Source organism: Amia ocellicauda, chromosome 23 (assembly GCF_036373705.1).
Source record: "Amia ocellicauda isolate fAmiCal2 chromosome 23, fAmiCal2.hap1, whole genome shotgun sequence".
NCBI lineage: Eukaryota > Metazoa > Chordata > Actinopteri > Amiiformes > Amiidae > Amia > Amia ocellicauda.
In genome coordinates, this window is record NC_089872.1 from 15,329,343 (window position 1) to 15,357,195 (window position 27,853).

Genomic DNA, 27,853 nt, shown 5'->3' on the forward strand with positions numbered 1-27,853 from the left:
AGTTCAATGCAACATTTGTTTTTTAGACTGCTGTTTGTTTACTGCACCTCCTGATGTTAAATCCAGCCGGTACTTCAGGGGAGTTTTGAGTGTAACTTCCTCCAAGTGCATAAATAACAGCTGATAAACCGAAAAGCAAATGCAGGCTAATACTTGTACTGCAGTACAATTAATTAACTAAATGACTACATGACCATAATGTTTAGAAATGCTAAAAGATAAATCAGTCAATGAACCAAAACTAAATTAATAATAAATTAATGAGCAGTGTAGATTAGTCCATATGAGCTGTATATCAAAAGTTTTTATAGAAGCCGGAAAACAGCTGAGAAAAGCACAAAATAATGCATATGCTGTTAATAACACAGATAATGTGAAAATTGTAAAATTGTCATAAATTGATTCCACAAACTCTGATTGCTTTAACTAGTTTCACCAATTACATAATGCTTTCATATTTCAATTCCCTCATGGAAGAATATAGATGAGGAACTCTGATGAATTGATAAAATATTGTACTCCATAAAACTGAAAAAGGTAATCAAAGTTCAGTCTGTTTGTTGTTACATGAAATGGTGGCTGATTACTGCCGTGGTGAATTAAATGCACTTCCTTACAATTTTAAACCCATTCATGCAGAAAAGAAGTGCCACAGAGTGGCAGAGATGAAAGGCACCTCTGTGTCAGTTGACTTTGCATTATCAGATGGAACCTTCCACTTTCAATGTTCTCTAATTAAAGTTTTCAAAAATAGACACTCAAAGAAAAACACAAACCAAATAGAAAATGACTATTTCAAATTATACATAATTTAATGTATTTTCCTTCCAAGCCGATTCATTAGACTCAATCAGTCCCTGGAAACTGAAATGTATGAGTATAATTGTATGCTATGGAATTTATTAGAAACCAAATAGAACTGATATTTAGACATGTCAATCAATTTCTTGCACTTAGCTAATGGGTAAAGTTATGAGTTAGACAATATTGAAAGTGGCTAGGAAAGCTATTGTGTGTGTGTGTGTGTGTGTGTGTGTGTTTGTTACTAACAGATGAAAACACTCTTTTAAGTGTCCTGTACAACACATAAGGCATTAACTCTTCGGTTAAGACATCTGGTCTGTAGTCCCTATATGTTTCTATACATCTGTATAATGCTAAGCACAATCTCTAAACGTTTCTTAATATTAAAATGAGACAACTTTCCAGAATACTTTTCTGACATGCTTATAAAGTATTACCTCAAGATAAAATCCAGAAAATGAAATAACAGCATCAGTGAATCAAAAGTGAATGAAGATGTCACTATATTTTATTCTATATTTTTTATCGGTTTCTAAGATTGCACAGTACCCTTACTTAAATAAAAATGCAAGTGATAATGTGATGCATGTCACAAGGCCTTAAAGAATTCCTTAAAGAATATATTCAGTAGTGCTTGTAGTCAATATCTTTCAATACACCTCATTCAAACATACCTAAAAATAAGCCACCAACAATAATATGTTTTGTTTTTCAGTCCAGGTTCAAGGGGGTAAAATGACACAAGTGACAATGGGTATACGCTCTATTAGATTTGTCAGAACCTTTCACTGTGTGTGTTTAATGCACTTCCACACAGCCATGTTGTTTGCCATTAAGCAATATTAGACTTTGATGGGTGTTCTGATTTAGAGGCCCATTTCGATATTGGGGCCTAGTCCTGTGCATGTTTTTGAGTCTTTTCTCAATTCGGTTCTCTGCAATGACCTTGAACACTTGGCAGCCCTGAATATAAATGCTGTTTGTGTGCACCTCAACAATCTACATAAAAGGGAGAAGCTTTCTCATTAAAATGAAAAGCTTTCAAAAATCCTTTGACAATAAACTGAACCGTTGAGGGAAGAAGAGCTCTGCCTCCTGTACATCACAGTTTCTACATCAATGATTCAACAGCACTGTACCAGATTACTTATTAAGAAACTACCTTTATTTTTTTACTATCAACATAAAACAGTCAACCACACAGTAGCAAGTTGTCTAGGATAAACTGTCACCTGTTGGTACATTATACATTACAAGTTGATCCCTTGGCATAGTCTAATTAAAGAGGCAGGAAACCCATAACATCAAAACTGGAGGACTAAAATCAAATTCATATTCTTTTTTTAATACAATAACTTAATTTCCACTCTAACTGTGGTCTACTTACAAAAACCTGACTGCCTGCATATATAAAAGCATAATTTCACTTCAAAGGAAAGTGGGGGCAAGTGTGAGAAATAAGTGATGATCCACCATTCCAGTTTCTCCAAATGACATTTTTACTCTTAATGACCAATTATGAAAATCCCTTTAGAAAGAAACTAGTGTCCTACCTAAAATCCAGAGGAGATGGTTTTCATCGTGGATTTCATCATCTACTGAAAAGTTCAACCAAATGTGCCTGAATCAGGACACAGCACTTGTCACTTTGTAATTAAAAAATAATTAAGGGACCCTTATATTAAGTTAATCAGACATGAATGTCAAGCTCAGTAGGCTTAATTAGCTGCGCTGTCTTTCCCCAAAAGGAGCACATACAAGTATCCCTTAAGAGGTCTATCATTTTATTCACAAATAATCTGTTCAATATGTTTTGATGCCAATTAAAAAAGGGAGGCACATAGAACTACTTGTCTACCACATTATCAGAGTGCATAATGATTGCTTGTGGATGAGATCAAAACCTTATCTCTCGAAACTCAAAAATGTTGAGGGCTCTGTCCACACATTGCTTTTGTTTCTGTTCTTCAAAGGCAACGCCTGACCTTCCTTTTTTGATTTTAACCTTTCTTAACAAAAATGAAATCTCGGTTCTGGTTTAAAAACAGAACCGCTGGGTGTATGCTGGTGATACATCAGCATGGTTGTGGATAAATATCACATTTATTCAACAGCAGTCTTGTGTTGTAGTGCATTTGATCTAGTTTTTGAAGGACTCGTGCCAAAGTGGGGCTACGATTCACACAATGTGTATACAGGAAGTCCATGACTGCCCCAATGGCAACAATTTGATCAACCAGTACAATAAAGGCAAGTCACAAAACTGGATGTATATCAGTGGTTCAAGAAGAAGTATTCAAAACATTTAAATACCAAAAGTCTGAACCTTAAATCAGTGGACAGAACTCAGGTGGGACACCAGCTTCTCTCTATGGTAGCTAGATTGTGAGATGGTTTTACTCCGGCCATCTACCCAAAGAAGTGCTGTAGGACAAGGTTAGGTGTATAGTCCATTTACACACACACACACACACACACACACACACACATGCTGGGGAAGTCTCAATCTTCATATAGGGGAAGTACATGTAATTTCAGTAACATATTGTGAATATTTGCTACAGCTGTCGTTGCGGTTGCCATGCGCTCATCTGGCTGATTTGCGCTAATGTGTGTGCTGTGTTACCGAAGTGTGACGACTTCCAAGTCTTTGATATTCTTTCCAGCATAACACATGATCTGTCATTAGTGGGTGGCATGATAAATGCACGCTTTGTGTGACAATCGGGGGGTTTAATCTTGCATGTAAACACCACTAATGTCAGTGACCACGGATAAAGGAAACTCGGAAGGCCTTACTGATATTTCGAGGGAGGAATTCTCATTGGGTTGGTGCGTATTTTATGAAGTCACTGAAGGTGGGAGCAGTCTCTTGTCCTCATTACCTGTTAAATTAACTCTGATGAAGCTGACATGACCGAATCCAGCATTGCATGGACTGAGTCATAAATGATCACTATAGGGATGAGCTCCTAAGCAAGTACAGTGTTTGCAAGCACTGTCTCGCAATTACAATCTCAGTGACCCAATTAGTGTCACAGGTGCCCAATATAGCTGAAGCCAGCTAATGTCCATGTCCAATTCAACATTGCTATCTCTCGGACTTCGCCACGGTGCTCGTCCTTCCGACAGGATGTTCTTATAGTAAGGGTGTAAAATAACTGCTACACGGTGACAAATACTTGTTCTCAAAAAACTCCTGTGTATCAATGACATGTAAGACCAATGTGATGATATACTAGTCTTGCATTATGGAGTTTTCTATCTATCTTCATTCTAATACTAAATTCAGAGGAGCCTGTTGACATCGTGAGTACATATACAATGCAAAGGATTGCAGACACATCCCTATCTGAGATGAGAAAAGCTGTGATGATTGAAATGTAATGATCAGGTACAACTACAATGTGCTTCACACAAATGTGGAAATGCATGAAACAATAGGAGACACTCTCATGCATTTTATCAATCCTGGTACTGGTGTCATACAGAAAGTAGAGTCCTTATGTCATGTTGCAGGCTGGAGTGGGGGGAAGCAGTCAAGTCAAGCTGGTGTTTTTTGTATGTGATGGAAAACATCCCCTTGGGTATCTATAATAATATTCAATGATCCAATGAGTAAGTATAGACTGCCAAGTGTCACAATTTTGAATTACTCTAAATAATACTGAACAAGTTAAATGCACATTTCAGACAATTCCACTGTAATGACTGTATGTCACACACAGGAGCACACCGCACAGGCTATTAATAAGAAAACAGATGCCCATGCCCATGCTTGGAGACGTACACGTACACTGTGTCATTTACATACTGCAGCTCACAAGAATACGAACGGGGGATTAGGCTAATTCTTTGTGATGTCGCCCTTTGCCTTATGCAACATCCTTATATAGTTGCAGTGCAGTAAGCAGTCCAGTTCAACTGCAGTGTATCCTTGCAACACTTTTCACAACTATACAAAAATCTGCATGAAATAACTGGAAATTGAAAACAGCAGATAAATACAGAGGGAAGGCAAGAAAATGCTTTTTTTATTTTCTTCAAACAATATTCAAATCTCACTTGTAAAAGGAAGAGGCAGGATTAGGCTTCTTCATCTTTAAAGAATGATTACTATAAATGGTTGTATTCACACCGTATTCTCTTTGATGTTGGAAGAAAATGAGAACAAAGCAGCACTGGCCCTTGCTTTGATTTGGAAAGTCCACTTACCCTAACCTCATAAATCGTAAAAGCCTGTGTAATTTATGAAATTATAGAGGCGTGCTGCATGAAAATGTATTCCATCTCATCTATGAGTATTATTGTTATGCTGATGTAGGGCATTTAACTCCTGAGTTATTTTTAAAATCCTATTTCTTCTAAGGATTTCAGACATTATTTTAAAGCTGGATCTGAACTTTGAAATATGTTTGAACTCTATCTGTACCACACAGGAATGATAGAAATCGATATGGTGTAACTGTAACAAAAGTGTTCTTATTCTATCCTGTTTTGATTGAAATGCATGTTAACTGCATTTTCTAATGTTTTTGTATCATTTGAGTTATAGATGTCCTCTAGATTTCCCCTTTTATACTAAAATGTCCATCCTAAAAAGTCAACAAATGAACCAATTCACAGATCAGAAATAAATTAAATATTTATATATAGTTTACAAAAGACAATTATTTCACTTTTATGCACAGTAGGACATAGAAAGCACGACAGCACTGTATATCATCCTCATGTGATTTCTACCAACATTAAAAAGAAATTAAAAATGTTTGCTTTTTACAAACCTCTAAATATTTAATAACACAGCGCCAGACTTCAAAGAAAATGTGAAAGATTGAAATCCACGCTTAAGTATTTTAAATTAGCCAACATATACCAAATATACATGCTGTATGCCTGCGTGAATAATATTCTTTACCTAAAGCTAAGACAAAAAATACCAAAAGACTAAGTGCTTTCTCTGAAATCAAAGGACAATTTGCTTGAATTGTAAAAATAAAATACTGTAACTCATAACATAACACTAAGTAAAACACAAAGCAGTAAGGATTAGTCTTCATACTGCAGTTACTGCATCTTCCCAGACAGAAAATAGGTCACAGATACCGAGATAAAAACTTCTCCTTTAAACAATCATTATCAATCTAGAATAGACCTGACCACCAAAAATAGAAGAAGCAGCAGCAGAAGATGATTAATAATAATTGTTTAGGGTTACTCATTACTTCTAGTTTCTTGAATCAAATAACACTCGGATGCATCCTGCAAATGAATTAGTGGTTCACTTTAGAAAGTCAGAATCGCACGAGCATCACTATTGTGTTATTTTCTGTTATGTTCAAGTAAAACAGAACAATGCCAGTAAACTCACATCAATTTAAAGTTAGAGTGCAAAGGCGTTTATATAATTATATTTAATTTCCTGATTAAAAAAATATTTTGCTCCTATATTTCTAATTATACATTAATGTAACCGCATGCAAATTGAATCATTTAGATCACTGAATAATCCATTTCAAGTAAGCAAAGTTATGTGGCAGAGGATATGTAGTGTGGAATACAATTTTGTTTTACAAATTAACCAGAGCAACTATATGACATAGAATTTGATGCATGATGATTATGAAATACAAAACATATATATACTAGCTTTCATCGCCTTTCAGTGCCAGAAGGAAATAATTTGCCCTGAGTGTAATTGAAACTCAACGCCCAATACATAAAAATAAAGTCTCATATTTTAAATAAACAATGTGACAAGTATATTAATACCAAATTATCATCACGTTTAAATAATTCAGGCTTATGTGTAAGCAGACCTTGATCTTGGCAGTTCAAGGAAACTTGTTTGTGACTGACAGAAGTAACTTTGTGAACTATCTTAACATTGCTCAAAGGTTTTCACAAACTCTCCAGAGTCTATGATGTATAATGCACTTCAGCCCGTGTGGAAGCAGAATGATTTTTATTTTTATCTTCATCGTACATCTTTGGTGTTGCTGCTTATAGTGTCATGAGAAATGTGTCCTTTTTGATATCTATGAAAATTCTGGACTGCAGCTAGCTATGCCTCAGTGTGTGTGTGTGTGTGTGTGTGTGTGTGTATGTGTGTGTGTGTGTCAGTATATTTAGACGGGTGACAAATTAAAGGAAAAACCAACATTGTCTCAGTAAGGTGTTGGGCACCACGAGCCCCAGAACAGCTTCAATGCTCTTGGCACAGATTCTACGAGTCTCTGAACTCTACTGGAGGGATGAACACCATTCTTCCAAAAGATATTCCCTCATTTGGGGTTTTGATGATGGTGGTGGAGAGTGCTGGCTAACACATCGGTCCACAATCTCCCATAGGTGTTCAACTGGGTTGAGATCTGGTGACTGTGAAGGTCGTAGCATATGATTCACATCATTGTCATACTCATCAGACCATTCAGTGACCCCTCGTGCCCTGTGGATGGGGGCATTGTCATCCTGGAAGAGACCACTCCCATCAGGAGAGAAATGTGTCACCATAGGATAAAGGATAACTTTGTAATGATTTGCAGTGACCCTTCCCTCTAAGGGGACAAGTATACCCAAACCATGCCAGGAAAATGCCCCTCATAGCATAACAGAGCCTCCGGACCCCCTCACTGTAGGGGTCAAGCAGTCAGGCCTGTACCGTTCTCTTGGTGTCGCCACACATGCACTCGCCCACTTGTCGAGAATATGGTGAAGGATGACTCATCTGACAATCACTTTTTTCAAAATCTCTGTAGACCAGTGCCTATAGTTGTTGCAACACTGAACTCTCAGATGTGCATTTGTCTTTGTAATGAGGGGTTTATGCACTGCAGCCCTACTATAATATCCTCTCTGTGTCGTTCTCGACAGACTGTTCTTGCTGACAGTCTGATCACGTCCTGCATTGACATTCTCAGTCACCTGGGAAAGAGTTGCTCTTCTGTTTTTCCTTACATATCGCACTAATGCACAAGCATCAGGGCCATCGAATGTGCGCTTTCGACCACGATTTCCAACCCTATTTACTGATGTCTTCCCATATATCTAAATGCAGATGTAACTTTAGTCACTGTTCCTATTGAAACACTAGCCAGTTGAGCAGTCTCTGTGACGGAAGCCCCTGCCATTCGTGCCTGTACTGATGACCCCTCCTTCAAAGTCATTTAGATCATCTCCTCTTGCCATCTTAATCCAAAATCGTGGTCAACTGGGCCTGCTCAGCATTTGTATACATGCCACAGAGCATGATAGGATATTAATTGCTTAATTGTATCACACAGTACACCTGTTTGAAGGCATCTGCATTCGTTATGTTCCTCCACTCATTTATTCAGGTTTTTCCTTTTAGTTTGGCCCCCAATCTGTGTATGTATATGTGTGTGTGTATACACCCGTGAATGGCACTACATCCCCCCAAAGCCTCAAGGGATGACTCGCTCTAGAGGAAGCACATGACACATGCAGGACTCCCCCCCATTGGCTTATATATATATATATATATATATATACACTCACCTAAAGGATTATTAGGAACACCTGTTCAATTTCTCATTAATGCAATTATCTAACCAACCAATCACATGGCAGTTGCTTCAATGCATTTAGGGGTGTGGTCCTGGTCAAGACAATCTCCTGAACTCCAAACTGAATGTCTGAATGGGAAAGAAAGGTGATTTAAGCAATTTTGAGCGTGGCATGGTTGTTGGTGCCAGACGGGCCGGTCTGAGTATTTCACAATCTGCTCAGTTACTGGGATTTTCACGCACAACCATTTCTAGGGTTTACAAAGAATGGTGTGAAAAGGGAAAAACATCCAGTATGCGGCAGTCCTGTGGGCGAAAATGCCTTGTTGATGCTAGAGGTCAGAGGAGAATGGGCCGACTGATTCAAGCTGATAGAAGAGCAACTTTGACTGAAATAACCACTCATTACAACCGAGGTATGCAGCAAAGCATTTGTGAAGCCACAACACGTACAACCTTGAGGCGGATGGGCTACAACAGCAGAAGACCCCACCGGGTACCACTCATCTCCACTACAAATAGGAAAAAGAGGCTACAATTTGCACAAGCTCACCAAAATTGGACAGTTGAAGACTGGAAAAATGTTGCCTGGTCTGATGATTCTCGATTTCTGTTGAGACATTCAGATGGTAGAGTCAGAATTTGACGTAAACAGAATGAGAACATGGATCCATCATGCCTTGTTACCACTGTGCAGGCTGGTGGTGGTGGTGTAATGGTGTGGGGGATGTTTTCTTGGCACACTTTAGGCCCCTTAGTGCCAATTGGGCATCGTTTAAATGCCACGGCCTACCTGAGCATTGTTTCTGACCATGTCCATCCCTTTATGACCACCATGTACCATCCTCTGATGGCTACTTCCAGCAGGATAATGCACCATGTCACAAAGGTCGAATCATTTCAAATTGGTTTCTTGAACATGACAATGAGTTCACTGTACTAAACTGGCCCCCACAGTCACCAGATCTCAACCCAATAGAGCATCTTTGGGATGTGGTGGAACGGGAGCTTCGTGCCCTGGATGTGCATCCCACAAATCTCCATCAACTGCAAGATGCTATCCTATCAATATGGGCCAACATTTCTAAAGAATGCTTTCAGCACCTTGTTGAATCAATGCCACGTAGAATTAAGGCAGTTCTGAAGGTGAAAGGGGGTCAAACACAGTATTAGTATGGTGTTCCTAATAATCCTTTAGGTGAGTGTATGTATATCATATAAGTTAATGAACCTATTGAAAAGCTACAGAAAGCATGCCCTCCTATTTAATCAAAGTCAAAGAGGAATCACAAAATACTGATCATGGCTGTATGTAACTATTTTGACTGATGTGCAATTCAAGTATACGATATTGATATTCATACACCTCTTTAGATTTTGGCATATGTGTATTAAATTGCACCGAGTATACACCTGCATTTTTGTGCTATAGCAACCTTTCAGCGCTTGAAATATCAACACTTCATAGAGGGTGGGAATATCAAATTAAATTCATTACGAAGCCTACACATGTTGAATCATACCCATTATGTACGAATGTAAATGTGGGTGAAATGAATCCATGCAAAGGATAAGTTATAGGTAAACTGAGTTTGGCATTAATAAAGATCTTGTTGCGCATATAAAATCTGAGAAGAAAAATCACCTGCAAACTCACAAATGAGAAGCTATTCATAACGTTCTGTCATTCATGCCCATGCTGTGAAATTGTGTCATTTCTGAACCTGTAGCTCGTGCCATGCAGTGTCCCTAAGTGAACCATCAATCAACGTCGGCAGGTATGAATGTCAGCAATAAAGAAAGGGTCCTCTATTTTTAGATGAGGCCTAATACAGATTACGGCTGATCTGTGGTGGAACACGACCACTAGGTAAAAAGTTATAACTCTTACAACCTTATGAATGTGCAGTCCTTTTGTGTGATGACGAGTATTTACAACAATTTCTCATAATTGACAAATAAACATAATTGAAGCATCTATTGAATGAATTACTCAAAATGAATGCGATGTATATCCATTAATTAAATACACTTATTCCTTATTCAATCAAAGCTTCCTGTGGGTAGAAACATAACAGACTATGCAATCCTAATATTCAGGTATCAGTACTTTAAACCCTGTACTTCTAAGAAAAATGAACTCTTTAATCCAAGGCGCTGGCCTGGACTGCCAATGTCTAACAGCTTAAGCAGTGTAATGAAAGTAATCCTGCACCAAACAATTATTTCATTTCTCTAACTGAGCTGTCTTGGAGGGATATGGGATTATTATTTAAACTGAACTGAACAAATTCTGGCTTAATGTGAAAACTTTACCCTCCCCCTTCCCCACATATTCAGAATCCACGGGCTTTATGATTAGCACATTTTCTGTCTTTCAGATTCACAAAGTACTCAAATAAATATTAAAGCACATTTAAAATGGATGAAAGCGAGTATTTTCACTGCATTGTTCTGCAGCCTTTTCACCTTTTAATGTAAATATTTGTGAAACAGGCAAGATTAACGAGAACATATAAGTGAGCCAGAGCAGGTTCCTGTTCCTTCTTTTGCTGAACTGCTAAATTACTTTAATCTACATCATTTACCAAGAGAGCTCCAAATAACTATGCTATGCATTTTTTTAATGCATGCTAAGAAAAATGCTAAAAATAACCCATCTCCACATGAAGTCAGTAAGATATTCATATTTATGTGTTTGTCAAATACAAATATTTCAAAAGAATATCTTGAATAAAGAATTCAACGTAAGAAGTATATTTTCACAACACTTTAATTACTTGACTTAAATATGGCTGTTTTTATTTGATAGCTAAATAAAAAAATAAGACTGACACAATAAATTGCTAGTGAAACTGTTATATTTACCAATGAATCTATAGTCAGTATATGAAAGAAATTAGAAAATACATACATTAAACATAAGATCCATCTTTAAACACAGCATAACTAAAATTGATACTTTTTCTAACAGGAAACAAACATATGAATACGTTGTTTTTCTTCCAAGGAAAGTAAAAGCTGTTGACCTAATTAGCTGCCCTATGTGGTTCTAAGGTTAACTGAGCCAAATTTAATTGGCACCTTAACACCTTCCAAAATTACAAAAACATAATTTATAATTTATTAAGTGTATTAATAGACTGTTTAGCTCTGTAAATGCAAGTTGTTGTTTTTATCCTTCCTGTTCTACCCCACCATTACAATAACTAAAGCAGACACCCTTATCCAGGGCAACTAACAAATGTTACACTATATCACATTATTTGTACATACAATTACCCAGTTATACAGCTGCGTTTTTGCTTGGAGCAGTCTAGGTAAATAATCTTGCTCAAGGGTACAACAGCAGCGACCCACACTACTCCACACTGCTGTCTCTATACTGGCTTCAATACAACTGACTCAGAGCAGACTCAGACTGTATTTCATATATAATCAATAGCTGCTTCCTGCTTTATCAAAGTCAAGTTTATAACAATTTAAAACAATTGTCTTTGTTTTTGTTTGATACATTAGGTTGCTTCAGATGTGTGACTTGCTTGTGAAATTAACACGGACTTTAAACCTTCCTGCGTTTCAACATAAAAGCTTCTCAAAGTACAAGAGATGTTCAGTTTCCCCAAATGCTATGCAAATGAGGGAAAGGGGGAGGCTCATATTTAACTTAGTTATGCGTAACAAATGCTTCCTAAAGGCCAATGCATGCATGTTATAGGACAAAATGGATCTACTTAAGCATCTGTCATAGTATTAAAACAAGAAAAGATACCTAGAACAGTATTAAGCACACTGCCGTCTCTGATATCTGTTCTCTCATGCAGGAGGGACCACACTAGTAGTGTGCCATGTCTCTAAGCAACAGTAAGCAATATAGTTAATGTGCTGTGGTGGAGAAGTGCAAAATGCAACAAGAAATATAAAGCATTTAAAGGATTTGTTTTGTGTGTGTATTGCTGAGGCCTGTGGAGATGTTTCTTGCTTATGTATGTATACAGTGATGGATACTACATCCATGTTCTGATTCTGGGATTCCATCTGAATTGCACTGAATTAACATTTTGAAGGTACAAATATAAGGATGCGGGAGCCGTAACTGGTGTTATTCAAAGGGAGGATGTAAGTTGGTGTGCTAGTTTGTTTCCTTATCACTCTGGTATTTAAGCTCTGCTCTGCTCAAGTCAGAAGTGAAATATATGCAGTGCACTCACCTTAGCTCTAGGCATGGTTTACACCACACACAAAAGAAACGAACTGCAGCCAGTGGAGGCAGCGCCAAGAGAAGCCAAGGACTAATGGCCATGGATCCTACATTACTCTCCCGTTCTGAGTGGGTGGCTTCTTCGGGTCCGGGTTGAACCAGATTGATGAGGCTACATGGGAGACCTCTGCTTGCTCTGTGCATACATTAAGGCCTCCACAAAGCACACAGTTTGTTGGTTTTGTAAATTAGCTTTGAGTAGCACAGCTCTGCGAGTAAGTAGCAATGCTTGTTATGGTAATGGAATGTCATATTTTAATGCAGATCTACGTCTGCCGTACGCCACTGAAAGTTTATGCACAAATCCGGCTAATTGATTTCAGAGCATATAATGAAACTGTATTTCTGCAGCCGTTACACAACATTCGTTAAATAATGAAAAGAATAACTGTAAATCTGACTATCTAATCAACAGCTTCCCAGATAAGATATGGGCAGTAATAGAATCTTCTACTCCAAGAAATTAGTTTTAACTTCAGCCTTCAACTACCATTTCAAACAATCAACCTCTTGACAAATATGGAAATAAACTGAACAAAATAAATGTATCTCTCTCTCTATCTCATATATACTGCATTTTTTAAGCAAATGAATGCAAAGACAATTGATGGTTTTCATGATGTAATGACAGAATGTCACAAACCAGATTGTAAATGATAATAGAAGATTAGCATAAAACACCAAATTCATTATGGCTCATTTCAGCCCCCTCCGCGATGTGTTGTAATGAAAATAAACAGGCCTCAGAGTGTTATTTAACAATGGGGCTGAATTTAACGCAGTCTGACTACTGAGCGAGCTGAAAGTGATCCAAACCGAATACAAGCCCTCACTATCTTTTCAATGTGCCAGAGTGACGAGGAACTTTCCAAACAAGAGGAGAATCTATTAGGATCCTGATCACACTTTTCATTGGGGCAAAAACCAAAGTGTTTTTTAAATGATACTAGGATCTCCTTCATCAGAAAGTCATGTCATTAAAAAAAAAGGTATATATATATATATATATATATATATATATATATATATATATATGTATGTATGTATGTATGTATATATGTATGTACATATGTATATGTATGTATGTATGTATGTATATATGTATGTGTATATATATATATATATATGTATGTATATATATGTATGTGTATATATATATATATATAATAAAAGTAGTAAACAAACCTTTCTTTCTAGACTACCCACATATTTTGTTGAAAATTATGAAAAGTGTTAAAATAGATGTATTTTGGTTGAAAGAAATAAAAAATTGTACTGTAGATAGGCCTACTCAGAATGCAACAGTCTTAAATGTATACAATCATTTAAAATCCTACACCTTTTGGTATACTATCAGTATCATTTGAAGATATAAGCAAGAGAAAATGCTTTTCTTCTGAGAAATGTCCCTCCCGTTGCTCCTGCTCTGCCTCGAGGTCTGCGAAGGAGTGGAAAAGTATACTTTATTAGGACTGACTGTCTATCCTATTGAATTTGGCAATGCCCTGAGATAGAGGTGGAAATTGGGCCGAGGCTGTCATGTGACATGTCATTTCTAAGCACTATTATCCTCAAAAGCAAACACATTCTATCAAGAGAAAAAAACAAAGGTCTAACAGTATTCATAAGAGAAAAGATAATGGTTGCAGGTGGCAGACTAACAAGGCCAGTCATGTTGTTAGACTGCTCCAAGCCATCGATCATCAGAGTCTATCAGCAGTGACTAAATCCATTTGAACACCATTTGAGATGAACTTGAAGGGCACATTGTGTTTTTACCAATCTCCTGCCTACTGCTTTTCTACCAGTTATGTTAAATAATGATGCACTAGCTGGTCTGGCTCTGGTCATTCTCTATGCATTTGCCAAGGCAACAAAAACCAAGAAAACGAAATCCTTCATTTAGACTGTGATTACTGGGGCAATTTTGCCACATGTAATACATATTATGACATACAATCTTCTGCACGTGTATTAATGTATTTCTTTTTTTAAATGCACACTATTGCCAGTTTTAAAAAAGGACATCTAACAACCCCAGGATGTTAAAGGTTTGTTCCTTAATTCTCCTGCATTAGCGATCAATAAAAATTCAAACACCAATCAATTTCAAGTGAACTCCAGTCTGGTATCAAAGACTAGTTTCCCTTGTGTTTTCAAGCTAACTAATCAAATAATTGCTTCCTGCAGGGCTAGAGACATCAACATAAGGCACTGGCATGTAGGTGTATTTGCTTAAAGGTCTATTATCATTCATTGATTTAAGATATCTTGTTCAGAAATATTCGTGCTTTGCTAAACAAGTTGAACACTCATCTGAATGCTCTGGAATTTCCTACTCTCTGTACTCTACACATTTCTCTGCTGTCAGAAACGACATTACTTTAGTTTTTTAATGTGATATACTAAGGAAATATACTAGACTGACAAAATAGTGTAAAGGGAAAAAGCCAAAAGTATCTCTGTGAAATTGATTTAGGCCTATATTTTAATTTCCCACCTCTTTTCAGGTCAAACTAAATGTAATACTGTAAAACATTTGTCTCAAAATCATGTGGCACAATATGTTACATGCTTTATCCTACCTGATTTGAAACCCTGCATTGTAAAAAGGAGTTAAACCCCTCAAAGAGCATTATGTTAATTCATTAATGTTGTTCAAAATCCAGTCACCCTCCCCCAATGGCCAAAAGGCAAGTGCATCATATACATGTCATTGAAAATGTGTCACATAACTGGGCTATTTCAGTTTCCTTCTTTCAATAGAACAATTAACATTTATTTGTGATCGTTTACAGAACAGATCATTTTGCTCAGCAGTGGCCAAAAGATTTTTTAGTTTAGTCTGCTGTGTACATTCCCATAGTCCTTTTCAGTTACCTGTTTCGTTACAGCACACAGATGTTTCCTGTCCTGTATGGAGCCATATTATTTAAACGCAATTCACACTTACTGGCCAGTAGAGCTAATCTTAAAATGTACAAATAATTGAATTCTCATATATAGCCTATGAACAGGAAACAAGGAACTTGATTGGTCAGTATACAGTGTAGGCAAGCTCTTCAACAAAAGCCATTGCTTGCAATTTTACAGGTCATATATTTCCCAGACTGGGTAAGACATTAAAGACAAAACCTTTATAGCTTAATTCAGTATTGCAAAAATCTGGGATAGCTAAGCATATCTTACATTTATAGCCCCCTTCTTGCCTGGTGTTTAAGACAGATCAAAGAGAACCATTTTATCAAACAGCAGCCCTGTGAACGGTTCCCAATCATTGCCTTCTAATCAGCAAAACCCTTGCTGACACTGATGCAATAACAGATAGATAGTGTTCATTTCAATCGTTGGTGATCTAGTGGTTATCCAGATTAAAACCAGAAGTACAATCTTCAGCTAAAATTAAATTAAAATATTTAAAGAGAAGAGCACAGCTGCCATTCATCCTCCAAACCTGTTAGTAACATACTGTTGATTTAAAACAATGGTGCTACATTTAGAAAGGTTCCTTTTATAGGTTTCCCCTGATGTGACACTTTTACTAGTGGTCCACATTGGAAGATATTCCTTCAGATGTGCGGTTCTTGGTTTCCTTCAACACACGGCTTCAATGAATTATGAAAGAGCTCTTACAATTTGCTCATATGTGGCAGTAGATTATGTGAAAAACCCTAACAGCTCTGTGGAATAGACTGCAAAATTATCACTTAAACCCTAGTTGTAGCAGTGACTGAAGACAGATTAGACTTGATAATTCCACTGTACATTCTCGTTTGAGTAACTCTTCAATTATGTTGATGAGAGCCGCAGCATAACAAAGCTGCAGCACAAAGAAGGAGGGCATGTATTTCTTAAGGTGCAATCTAATGTTTCAAGACAAGAAAAGGTAAAAATAAATCATCTTTGAAAGTTTCTGGAGCACAGCCTGATTTATGCTTTAGGATTTTATGAAAATACAATTCATTCTGCCAGGAAACACTAAATGCTTCATTTGAATCTGACAGAATCGGAGGAAGCTCGGGCTGCGCTAAGCTAAACTGAACTTGAGTAATTGTGATGCTCCATGTTCCATCTGATCAGAAGACCTACACGATTCCCAAGAGTGCCATTATTTTAAAACTGTGAGCAAGTGCACAGTAACAAAATGCCAGAGTGACTGCTTGGCAACAAGGAATTTTTAAGTCTGTTTCATTATCTTCGGATTATTGTACTGGCATTTATATATGTCTATTTTAAGACAATACATGTACTTGTCTCTTCCTTTTCTCTTCTTCGACAATGACATGCTTTGCCATGGCTATGAGGTCCCAACCCCGCAACCCCTGCAACAGTAGTCTGAAATCAGTGCACATTTAAGGTGATAACAGTGCACAATGTAAACACCAATACGCAAAGTTCATATGTGACTGAAAGGAATGCCATTTCCATCTGCCACTCGGAAGGAATTATTGGAAGCAATTAAAAAAAGAATCCTTGCAAAGCAATTAAGCGCTTTTATCTGCACTAACCAGTTTAAACCTGTTCAGGAGACTACTGCCCTCAGAAGAGATGACTGGGAGGGTGGTAGCAACCAAAATTAGGCCAGAAGAGTATGACACTTTCAGACAAAAAACAAAACAACATAACTAAGAGAGAAGGCATAGCTCGTAGGGTAGCTGTGTCTGACATCTTGAAAACACACTGGAGCAATAACACTGTTTGAGAATACATATTCTGACATGCAGCCTATGTAGCTCAGTTTGACTCCGAAAGCTATAATATCTTTATTCTTGGGTTTTCAACCTATTGTACTGACCATGTTTTCCACCTAAGCAGGTCACTAAACAAAGAGAAGCAGATAGGTGGGTTGGTGATTGTATTTTTTGACACTAGGTTGGCATGCCCAGTTTGGTTTTTGTATGGATTTTGTTGGTTTTGCAAACTGAAATAAATAAGGCAGGCATTGTTAATGACAAAGAAAACAAAAAACACAAGACCTTATTTGTATCAACATGCCTTTACATTTTGGTCAAAGGTATACTACAGAAGATATTGTTAATGCTCTCCACAGAAGGCTGCAAGAAAAACAACATTCAAGGCAGTGATTCCCAATCCTGGTCCTGGGAACCCAATGCCCTGCTAGTTTGTGTTCCCTCAATCCTTTAATTGAACTAATAATTGGCCTAATCAGAACCTATTAATAATTTTAAACCATTGGAGATGTCAGGTACATAAGTATATAAGGCACCCGAATTCTCAAACGTTTGTAATTTAAATCATTTTAAGTCAAATAAAGCAAAATATTAGTTCAATTAATGCTTTAGGTTCAGTTGGATCAAAAACAGCAGGACTTTAGATCCCCCGGACCAGGATTGGAAAACACAGATTTCAGAGATAATTGAAAGCCTAGAAGCTTTATATGTGTCTAAAAATATAATCCCCTCTTCAGACTGAATATCTCCTCCATCTATCTTAGGCTGCATAGATACAAAAGAGTGCCTAGAATTATTTTGCATTTGTAATGTTAACAGTGTTTTTGTTTAACAATAAAAAATAAAATGTATACAGGGAACAACATTCAGAAATGTCTTGTGCCACAAACAAAGATTTGCTGCTGTCATCATTGTACAAAGGTCATTTCAAGACATGCCATGGGGTTAACATCACCTTGTTGAAATTAAACAGAAAGTGTTGCTTCCTGCCCCTATTGAGCTGTCATGTCAAACTTGGGTCTTCACACAACCATCAATCTGCTGTAATCCCTGTGCAGAGTGGGCTTGGCTATATCGCAAGACAGCGGAGGAATCGCTCTGAAAGCCCACTCCTCTTCTCACCATTGCCCTTGAGTTCACGCTAACAACGACTTGATCTTTCATGAGCATCCGGCCAAACACATTTTTCATGCATTTTTGAGGGAAGGGAAAGGGGGTAGGGGTGTTGACAGAACACAAATATATATAATAAAATGCTTGTCAAGGACATTCAAGTTGATTTACTTCGCATTATCATTAAAATCAAGAGAGCAATTTAAAAACAAACACATATGTTGTAATAAGAACTTTACCCTTCCCCTTGGATATGAATATACTGAGATAAATATACTTACCCTCCTTTGGTGGGCGTTTAACTTCAGCGCTGAGGTTGCAAACCTGCGCAGTGCGGAGCTGCGGAGTGAGGCATCCCTCAGTCTGAGCATTTAAGGGCAACACGACGTTATTGAGCACAAGAGCATTCTCTGACTCTCCATCTCCCAGATGTTGAGGGCAGCTGCATTTTGTATACACTATCCCACACGCCTCCACCGTCCCCTTCTCGGCCTTTAGACAGTTCTCCAGCCATGTGCACAACACCTGGCAACCAAACTGGCTGGGGCTCACCTTGTTCAAAACCAAAAACTCCAACACAGACCTCTGATCTTCTGCTCTTTTGTGTATCAATCCAGGGTAATCGAAAGGGTAAACCCGGCGTAGCTGAACAAAATTCTTGTCGTACTGCAGAAATAAGTAAGTGCTCTTGGAATCACACAGGTACACAATGGACTCATTGCTCCTCAAGAGATCATTGATCTTCTCGTGTGAGTAATGATCGAACTGATAAGCCAGAAGAGAGAAGTTCGAGCAGCTCAGGTCACGTTTGTAAAATTTCAGGTAGATGCTGTATTTGGTAGGATCTGGGTTTTCCAACGTCCAAGTACAGTTTGTGAAGTTCTTGGGAAACATCTCATTTACAGAGTAAGATCCATAAATGACCCCCTTGACCAAAGTGGAACACCAGAAGTCTTGGGCACCAGTAAATCCAAACATAACCAGGAGATAGGTGGAAAATATATAAATCAGCAGATTACGAATAGCCTTCATCCTATGTCATTTGGCCTGCAAGAAGGAAATAAAAATGCAAGTAACACACTAAGGGAGTTTTAAAATAATAATCTCAGACATGGCACTGCATACATTTGGTCCTTTTTTCACTTTGCATATTTTCTAAAGATTTACTAGCATCATTATTTAGAAAATACCTGACCTAGTCTAAGTTACCATTCAACGTAGTGTAATATATATATATATATATAATTTCTTCAAAAGCGATACAACTAATTTTGGGCAAACAGTGCCACCTTGCGGTTGCTATTTATTGGAAAGATAAATATTCTCCTTCTTGAACTACATGCAAGGGATCAATGAGTCTTATTTTACTGGTTATATGCAATGCCCTATCGGTTTAATTCAAACTGTTAAGTTACAATAGAAAACCGTGTTTTTAATATCCTCAGGTTTAGTGCTGTCTAAAAACAAAACCCTGTAAAATTAAGCAACGATTTTCAACAAACTGCGCCATTTCTATACAAAAGGTGTGTGCTGCTCTACTTAATAAACTATTAGATTGGAAATAAGCATTACATATACTGGATAAATAACATATACTTTTCTTGGCTGCAACACGGCTACATGTTGTATGATTTGAACCGCTGCCCCTTTTAATCTTATTGCCTAAAATAGATTGGGATGAGGTGGAAATAAATCTGCAATTACATCAAACACTTCGCACTGATCAGATCACCGTGCACTGATTGAAAAACAAAAAACTGGACACCCCTGGATAAATATATATAAGGAGTTTCAAAGGAGATTGACTATTTTTGTATTAAAATCAGTATGCTTCTGAATGTGTGCTGCAATTTATATTTGTTCAAGGTATTTAAAAGGAAATCGGTTTTATTTTTTATTTTTTTAATAACATATGTGTGTGTGTGTGTATATATATATATACACGCACACACACACACACACACACACACCATGTATTGTATATTGGGCTGGGGCTACAATTAAAATCGACAGGTAGCCAACAAGACACACTGTCCGGTCGGGCAGAAACGATGCATCTGGATTATACTGGAGAGAGATTTTTAAAATACATTTCAGGCATTTCAAATGGTGGACACTTGTTAGGTTTTGGAATTTCTAACTCGAATAAGAACGTCTAATTGTGAAATATTTTAGTGAACAATGAAAACTGTTCTCTTAAAAATAATAGGTGGACATATTTGTACCAGTGTATTAGTCATCCCACGTTTTACTAGTTGTTGGGCTTGTACTGGACTGAAAGTGCACCAATATTGACACGACACAATAGGTTGAAAAGGTACCTAAACACAAGACAGAAGAACTCAGGAGTTATTCATCGTCATTAAAAGCAGTAACACACACACACACACACACACACACACACACAAACACACATGAAATCTGCCTCTCAGAGCTAAAAGCCTGGATTTTCTACACCAGCTGTCCAGGGCTCTGATGCACAACCAGCCCCCACACTTCACATGCACAGCTCCGGGAGCAGATTTCATTTTAGGGGGTTGTTTTTTGTTTCCAGTGACATTAGTTCAGCCCAGCTCCCAAGTATAGAAACCTCTGTCAGTGATGATAGAGCTACAATTTGAATGTGCAGGGCCCTGGAGTCTTCCCCATCCTAAATAATTAGGCATCTAACGGCTTAAGGAGGTAATGATAGTTGTCATTGAACATCATTCTTCAGCCTGATCGACATGTCCAGACTGACCACACAGGAGGAAAGGGGGAAGAGAGAGAGAGAGAGAGAGAGAGAGAGAGAGAGAGAGAGAGAGAGAGAGAGAGAGAGAGAGAGCTGTCCTGCTTGCATGAATCCTGTAGGCAATGCAGCTGTACGCAGTGTCAATGTGTAGGCGGTGAAACCCAATGGAGAGAAGATGGTGTCTGGAGACTCCGCAAATATAGCTTAATATGTATTGGAAAAGGATGCCTTTTACATCCCAGCATCATTGACAACATGTGTGTATTTTATTCCGTTATGGAAGCGCACTGATTTCATTTCTGTTGGTTTATTTTCTGGGACGCAACACGCAGTATCGCACACGGCATCTTAAAGACAGCCCCAGCTTCATTAATGCACATTATTTAATATATCATGCATTCAGATATGCCCGGAGCTCCTGCATTAAAAAAGCGCATGCATATAGAGATGTAAGCCCAGAAAAGAACAGGGTGAACTGGCTACAAAATTGCAATGAACGGTAAGTTTCCAAGAAAACTGTATCTCGCCACAATAAAAGTGATCCTATGTAGCTGGCTGACACGATTTTAATGGGACCTAGACGGCGCCATAACTCCATCCTTTGCACATTTCCAACAGTATTTCAGTACGCACAGGATTTCACCTCTTAACTTCCCATTCACCCTGGTATATTGTGTGACTCCCAGAGACGACATCCCAGTAGTTAGTCTTAAACTATTCCGTGCAAAACTGGCTGATGCCTAATGACAGGGATCTGTGTCTTTATATCACAGAGCATTTCAACTTTCAAACTATATATCTGAAGCAAGCAGTACGAGTGTCTGGAGCTCTGGGCTGTGTGTGCAATACAGAGCTGCTCCATGCATCCTCTAATACAGTACAGTGATAATAATAATCATCAATTACCTTACACTCCGGAAGCTATGGCTATTTCTCCAACATACTTGCCCAAATCCTTCAGAAATCACAACACAATAAGCCGCCTTGGTGCGAATCAGTACTTCCCATTGCCCACAATACAAAGTCCAGCACAACGAGACGGTCAGCAGAGGAAAAATGCGTTAGACTCCAGTCTGGCACATTTCCCCTTAAATGTTTCCACCAAAAAACGCACCCAAGATGAGCAAAAAGCGATCGCAGAAGACACCCAACAATAATAATAATCAGAAGAAAGAAAGAAAAAAAAACCCTGTGCATTAAAAGAAAGTCATTAATATGAGGAACCCAGTCGTCTGCGCCAAATAGGACCAGAATGGCACGAAAGTAAGTGGATGGATCTCCAATCCCTGCTCGTTTACTCCCCGTCTGTGTCTCTCCAGAGATCTGAATAAGAGACGGGCAGCAGGTAGGAGGGAGAGGGAAAAAAAAAACCTTGGCTGATGATGGAGGGAAGATGTTTGGATGCTGAGTGAGTAGAGACTGAGATAGGGGAGCCTTGCGCTTTCTGTGCGCTTCAGGACTGGGGCTGCAATATCGCGTCACAGCCACTAAGACACGGCACGTAGATGGACGCTACTGCTGCGTCTGGCACTACTTTTCCCCCCCTTTGCCACTCATTCACCGCTTTCATTTTATTTGAAAAGAAGCAGAGATGTGTGCCCCCGGACCTACTGGAAACCTAGCCGAGCAACAGTGCCTGAGTTGGTCGCCCTGTGTTGGACTATATGGGTGGTTTGATGAGGTTTGGAGAGGGTGCGCAAATGGTTACTAGTCCTATAACCTGGATTCGGATTAAGACTCGGTCTGATCAACTTGGCCAAGGTTATGGGAATGAACTTTGCTTGCATGTGTGTGTGATTGTGTTGAAATAGCATATTGTTGTTGTTGTTTTATTGCACATGCAGTTTTGTTATAAACCAGACAGGCACGTCCTGCTGTTTCAATATATTGGCATCTTTCTGCTTGCAAAGCCGAGGGGGACGAGTTTTCTGTTATATAAAAGGATTTGCGCGGACCAGGTATGCAAGTGTGCATTTTTATTGTCTTATAAAGCATGCATATCATTTGCTCACATCATTGTCTTTTGAATTCAATGCAAACCTGTCAATGATCATAACATATATAGTGCTATACTGATTAATTGTGAATTTACTAGGATTTTTAAAAATGTGATTGTAGTGATAAATTGATCTGTTATATTTAAATATATGCTTGCCTCCTCGTTGCTTTATTATTATTATTGTTGTTGTCGTTATTTTGATGGTGATTATGGATTATTACTAAATCTGATTGAAACTTAAGTTTTATATAGTTATAAACCAATGCAAATTATGCTTAAACCTTATACATATATATAGCCTTAAGTGATCCGGAGAACTGGTAGACACTTTTCCTTATTTTCTTTTTTAGAACAATTAGTACCACTGTCTATTTAACTATATTAAGATTTATTAATTAATATTGTATTCTACTATAGTGTTATTTGTTACTAAAATATGAAGGTGTCATAACTTTACATTGTAATGTACACAATTCCGCAGAAATATTTAATTGCTATCATATCAGTTCCTGATGGTTGTTACACCCATTTACCTATAAGACACCAATAGCTATAGGCATATATATATATATATATATATAGCTGGAGCGACATTTAAAATATGTCTGTGATTGTCATCAAATTTCTAGTACAAATAATGTCAATATGACTTCACTATAGAAAAGATGTGTGTCATGAAATGAGGTAACAGAACATTATTGTGAAATAGTGCAAAAGTGTAACAATGTCTAATACATATCGAAAGGTACATAGTATTGTATGATAAAATAAAACCACCACAAAGGGTAGGCCTACATATATTCTGTTGTCTTGTTTGGTCATGATGGTCTGTAACTAGAACTTTCTAGTCACAAATAGTGCCCAGGACAGTCTTTACATCATTAATCAAGACTGGTGGTTCCTGGAAAACCGTGCCAGATGGATCAATGGCATTAATTATTGCTGATAGGTGTCCTCCTCGTCCTGCATGTTACCACTGTGCTGTCGATGGCTCATCTGGCAATTGCTTGTATTTGGATTGTTTCTGGTGGATTCATATGTGTGTAAGGGATCTTCATAGTTAGGGCTTTTTGAGAAAACCTAATTGTGTTCTCTTCATCTTTCACAACAATACTGTGATGACAGAAGATGACGTATAGGAGAAGAATGCATGTGTGTGTGTGTCAAAACCTAAATGTGTGATTGTTTAAGATTTCCCTCCATTTCAAAATGGTACCCATCTATAACTTATAAGGAGGTTGGAGGATTTCTAAGTCTGTTACACATACATGCTGTTGGACTGTAGAAACAAGGTCAAATCACTGGCATTAATTACAATCTCACTACTGTTTTCTGATTGTTTAATCTTGTCCAGTAGCTGAAATAATTCTTGCTGCCATACACTGATTTAAAAGGCCTCTGAAAATACTTTAATAGCATTATTGATATCACAGTTCTTCCCAATCTTATGGATTATTCCATAAGTTGTGTTGCAATCGGGAAGTTTAACCAGAATGTAAAAGCCAGTCCAAAATAATGATGGTCTGTCTGTGTGTCTTGGTGTGGGTTGGAAAGCAGGTGGTCTTCAAAGGACCACAAACATTGCCAAGTACATGAAGATTCGATGTGTCAATGTGTCATCTCTAGTGGTTACACATCTATGGCCTATACTGGATATGAGTCACACGATGGGCTATCCTTGATGAAATCTTACCAACGTATCCTTGTGTGCCCAAGGATTTGCAGATCTCACCCACACAATCTGTAACCCAAATATTTGGGTTTGGATAATGCAGAAAACATCATTGGACTCATTGTGTATTTACAAAAAGCACTTACACTTCCACTGGAGAGAGAGAAATGTGATCTCGCCTACCATCCAGCATATGTGTCTGTTTGTTTAAGCACTTATTGTTTTGCATGATTCTGGCAGATTTTAAGTAGAGGAGTTTGGCAAGTAAATAGTAGCCTAATAAATCATGTTATTAATAATACAAGGTAGGTATTTTTGTTTACCCTTCCATGAGGCAAATTAATAAAAGGCTCACATTGATTTTTACAGCTGCTGGGTAAATATGCAAAAACTGCATTTTTATTTTTAGAGTAGCATGGGTTAATTAAAAATGCTTACCGTTCCATCTGCTTGTAAATACTTCAATTATTTTTGTAGATGGTGGGTATGTGAAAAAGGAATTATTCTGTCTGATAATTTGGGGATTAATTAGGGAAGTTTAAGATCTGAGCAAAATCAATGAAGCAAAGTATATTAAATTGAAGGCTTTCATCGCGTCATATTCATCAGATAACTGTAATTCATCTTTAAGAGCGGATGTATAAACATGTCAGTGTTGTAATGTGTTTTTCAATGTATCTCAAACTGATATGATTAAATGGCATCCATGCATGTTTGTTGGTATAACATGCATAGATATTCTGCAAGATTAATTTTGCTGAACCACCAAAACACTATTTCCAATTAATAAATTAAAGCTGACTCACACAAAAAAAGAGTAAAACTTGGATTTGTTTTGGGACAATATTATTCCCCACTTTTTGGATGTTAATGTACTGTCTGATTCGGTTATTGATTTGCATTGTACATTTCCCTTCCTGAAGTGAAGGAAGGAAGTCAGTGAAGTATTTTTTAGGTTTATTTTTAGTATATTTTGCAGTTTGCTCACAGTCTGGTCTAACCAGTTTGGGTTGGTTTGTGCTTGAGTACCCAGCAAGTGCGAGTATGTATTGACCCTTGGCTGGCTGTTTTTAGTTGCTATTGAATGTGTATGCATCTAAAAAAAAATTGCACATATGGGATTTTTAGCTAATTTTGAACTGGAAATGTGTCCTTTAAAACTGTGACTCGCATTGGCACCCTATTTATTTTATCCATCTGCTTTTAATTTCTTTTTAGACACAAAACATTTGATATTACCCTTGTTTTGTGCGTCGGTCTCTGTAGATTGCTGTAGAAACAATAGAAATAGACGTTTGTTTTAAATCTACAAAAATAAAAGCAAAGGGAAAAAATCTACGTCTGGAATTTGTTTGCTTTTAGCTATTTATATAGATAGTAATCACTGTGGCTTCAATACAGTTTTTGATCTTTCAAACCTTAGCAGTAAAGATTAAGGATAAAAAATATAGATGGTACAAATATGTACAAAGCCAAAGAAAATAGAACAGAAATACAATGAAAGAATAAGCTAAGCAGTTACAATGTAAAAATAATAAGAAGCTATCGCTGTAAAAATGAGTTTTTATTCTACTTTTGATAACAGCAAGAGGAGGGTTTCGGTCCAGACCCAGGCTGCCCGGGCCCTGAAAGTTTGTGCTGTACCACTTGTGTAGTTCTTCTGTATTCCAAAATAGCATCAAGGGTTTTACACAACACTTTTTCTTTAAAGAATAAATATACACACTAAAACTGAATGAAAAATGAATCACTCATGCACAATATCTTTACATCAAACTATGAAAGATGACTCATGCAAAACTTTCATACGTAGTTTCATTTCAAACACACACACACACACACAATAAGTGGGAGTAATAGCAAAATTGTGTACAACTCTTAATGAATAGTATGAACTGTATGAACCAGCATCTTGTGATTAAGCTCACAGCCTTGGACGTCAGGAGCTAAAAGATAAATTAGATAGGAGGAAGCCATTTGAAACCTTATAAGTTAAATGTTGTACCTCACAATTGGTCATTAATGGGGACAATAGAACTAGAAGGAAAACCTCTTAAAGGACCTTTTGTTCAAAGAGCAAAAGCCTTTAGAGAGAGTTCTGCCAGTATTGATGGAAAATAATGATATTGATCGCTTTATTTCAAAAGATCATTTGTAAGTCATTTTGAAAGTAAATATGCAACAAAAACTATAATATCACTTGTGTGTAATAAAGCTTTGGTAATACTGAGTCTGTTTTTTCAGAGGTACCAATGAAGCTGATGTAGTTTAAAACTAAATGAGGTCAAAAGGGTATTTTTGTCTTTATTTTTTAAGATTGTACATGGAAATGCCAGTCAACCTGAACAGAACAAGCCTCCTGCTTGTGTTTGGTGGGAAATATATTTTAAATTACTTGTTTTATTTAGTGTTTGGTTGGGAAGTTTATTGTAAATGACTGTGTTTATTTTAGTTGTTAAAAATATATACCTTAAGCAATAACATCTGTGGATTGTTTAAGTTTTATTCCAAATGTACAAATCATGAAATTGTTACATTTTATGTGCAAATAAATACACATTTGTAAACTGAATGGCTCCTTAGTGTATCATTTGGCCAAAGCAAGGCCAAGGGTAGAGCAACAGAGCTGTAGCTTCGAGGTCAAAAGTAGTTAATTGAGACTGTTAGACTATAGACCCCTGTTGCCCAGGAAAGGCTGTAGCATCCCTGTGTCTAAAGACAGATTCTACATCTTTAACTGACTATTTTCACATATGTCTGCCTTTTAAATAAGGGGTTTGAGAGTCAGTCCCAACAGGTATGTGAAATATTCAGACCCTCACGTTGGCATCCATCTCATTATGTGATCCCTTCTGTAGACTCATGTGTGAGTGTATGGGGTCTGTATGCCAAGTGTGAAGTACAATACAGGTCCATGCTATCCCAATACAAAGTGAATTCCCAGGGGGTGCTTGTGTAGCGTTTTCTAAATGAGGGAGATTATGTAACAGAGCTGACCAGAGCAAACTATTTTATGTATGCACGACAAATGCTGTTTTCTTCCATCCTCTTCAGAA

At 37.5% G+C, this 27,853-nt stretch overlaps 1 protein-coding gene across 4 annotated transcripts in view; it reads right to left on the reverse strand.

Moving 5' to 3' along the window:
* adgrb3 (adhesion G protein-coupled receptor B3) overlaps positions 1–22,580 on the reverse strand; it is a 140,051-nt gene extending 117,471 nt beyond the window's left edge. For all 4 annotated transcript variants that reach the window (XM_066696770.1, XM_066696769.1, XM_066696768.1 and 1 more), the window contains exons 1-2: positions 22,033–22,580; positions 18,677–19,442 (exon numbers count right to left, since the gene is read on the reverse strand). In XM_066696770.1, coding sequence (XP_066552867.1) covers positions 18,677–19,427 — 751 coding nt within the window. In that variant the 5' untranslated portion in view covers positions 19,428–19,442; positions 22,033–22,580. The remainder of the gene's footprint in view (positions 1–18,676; positions 19,443–22,032) is intronic.
* Between the last annotated feature and the right edge of the window lie 5,273 nt (positions 22,581–27,853).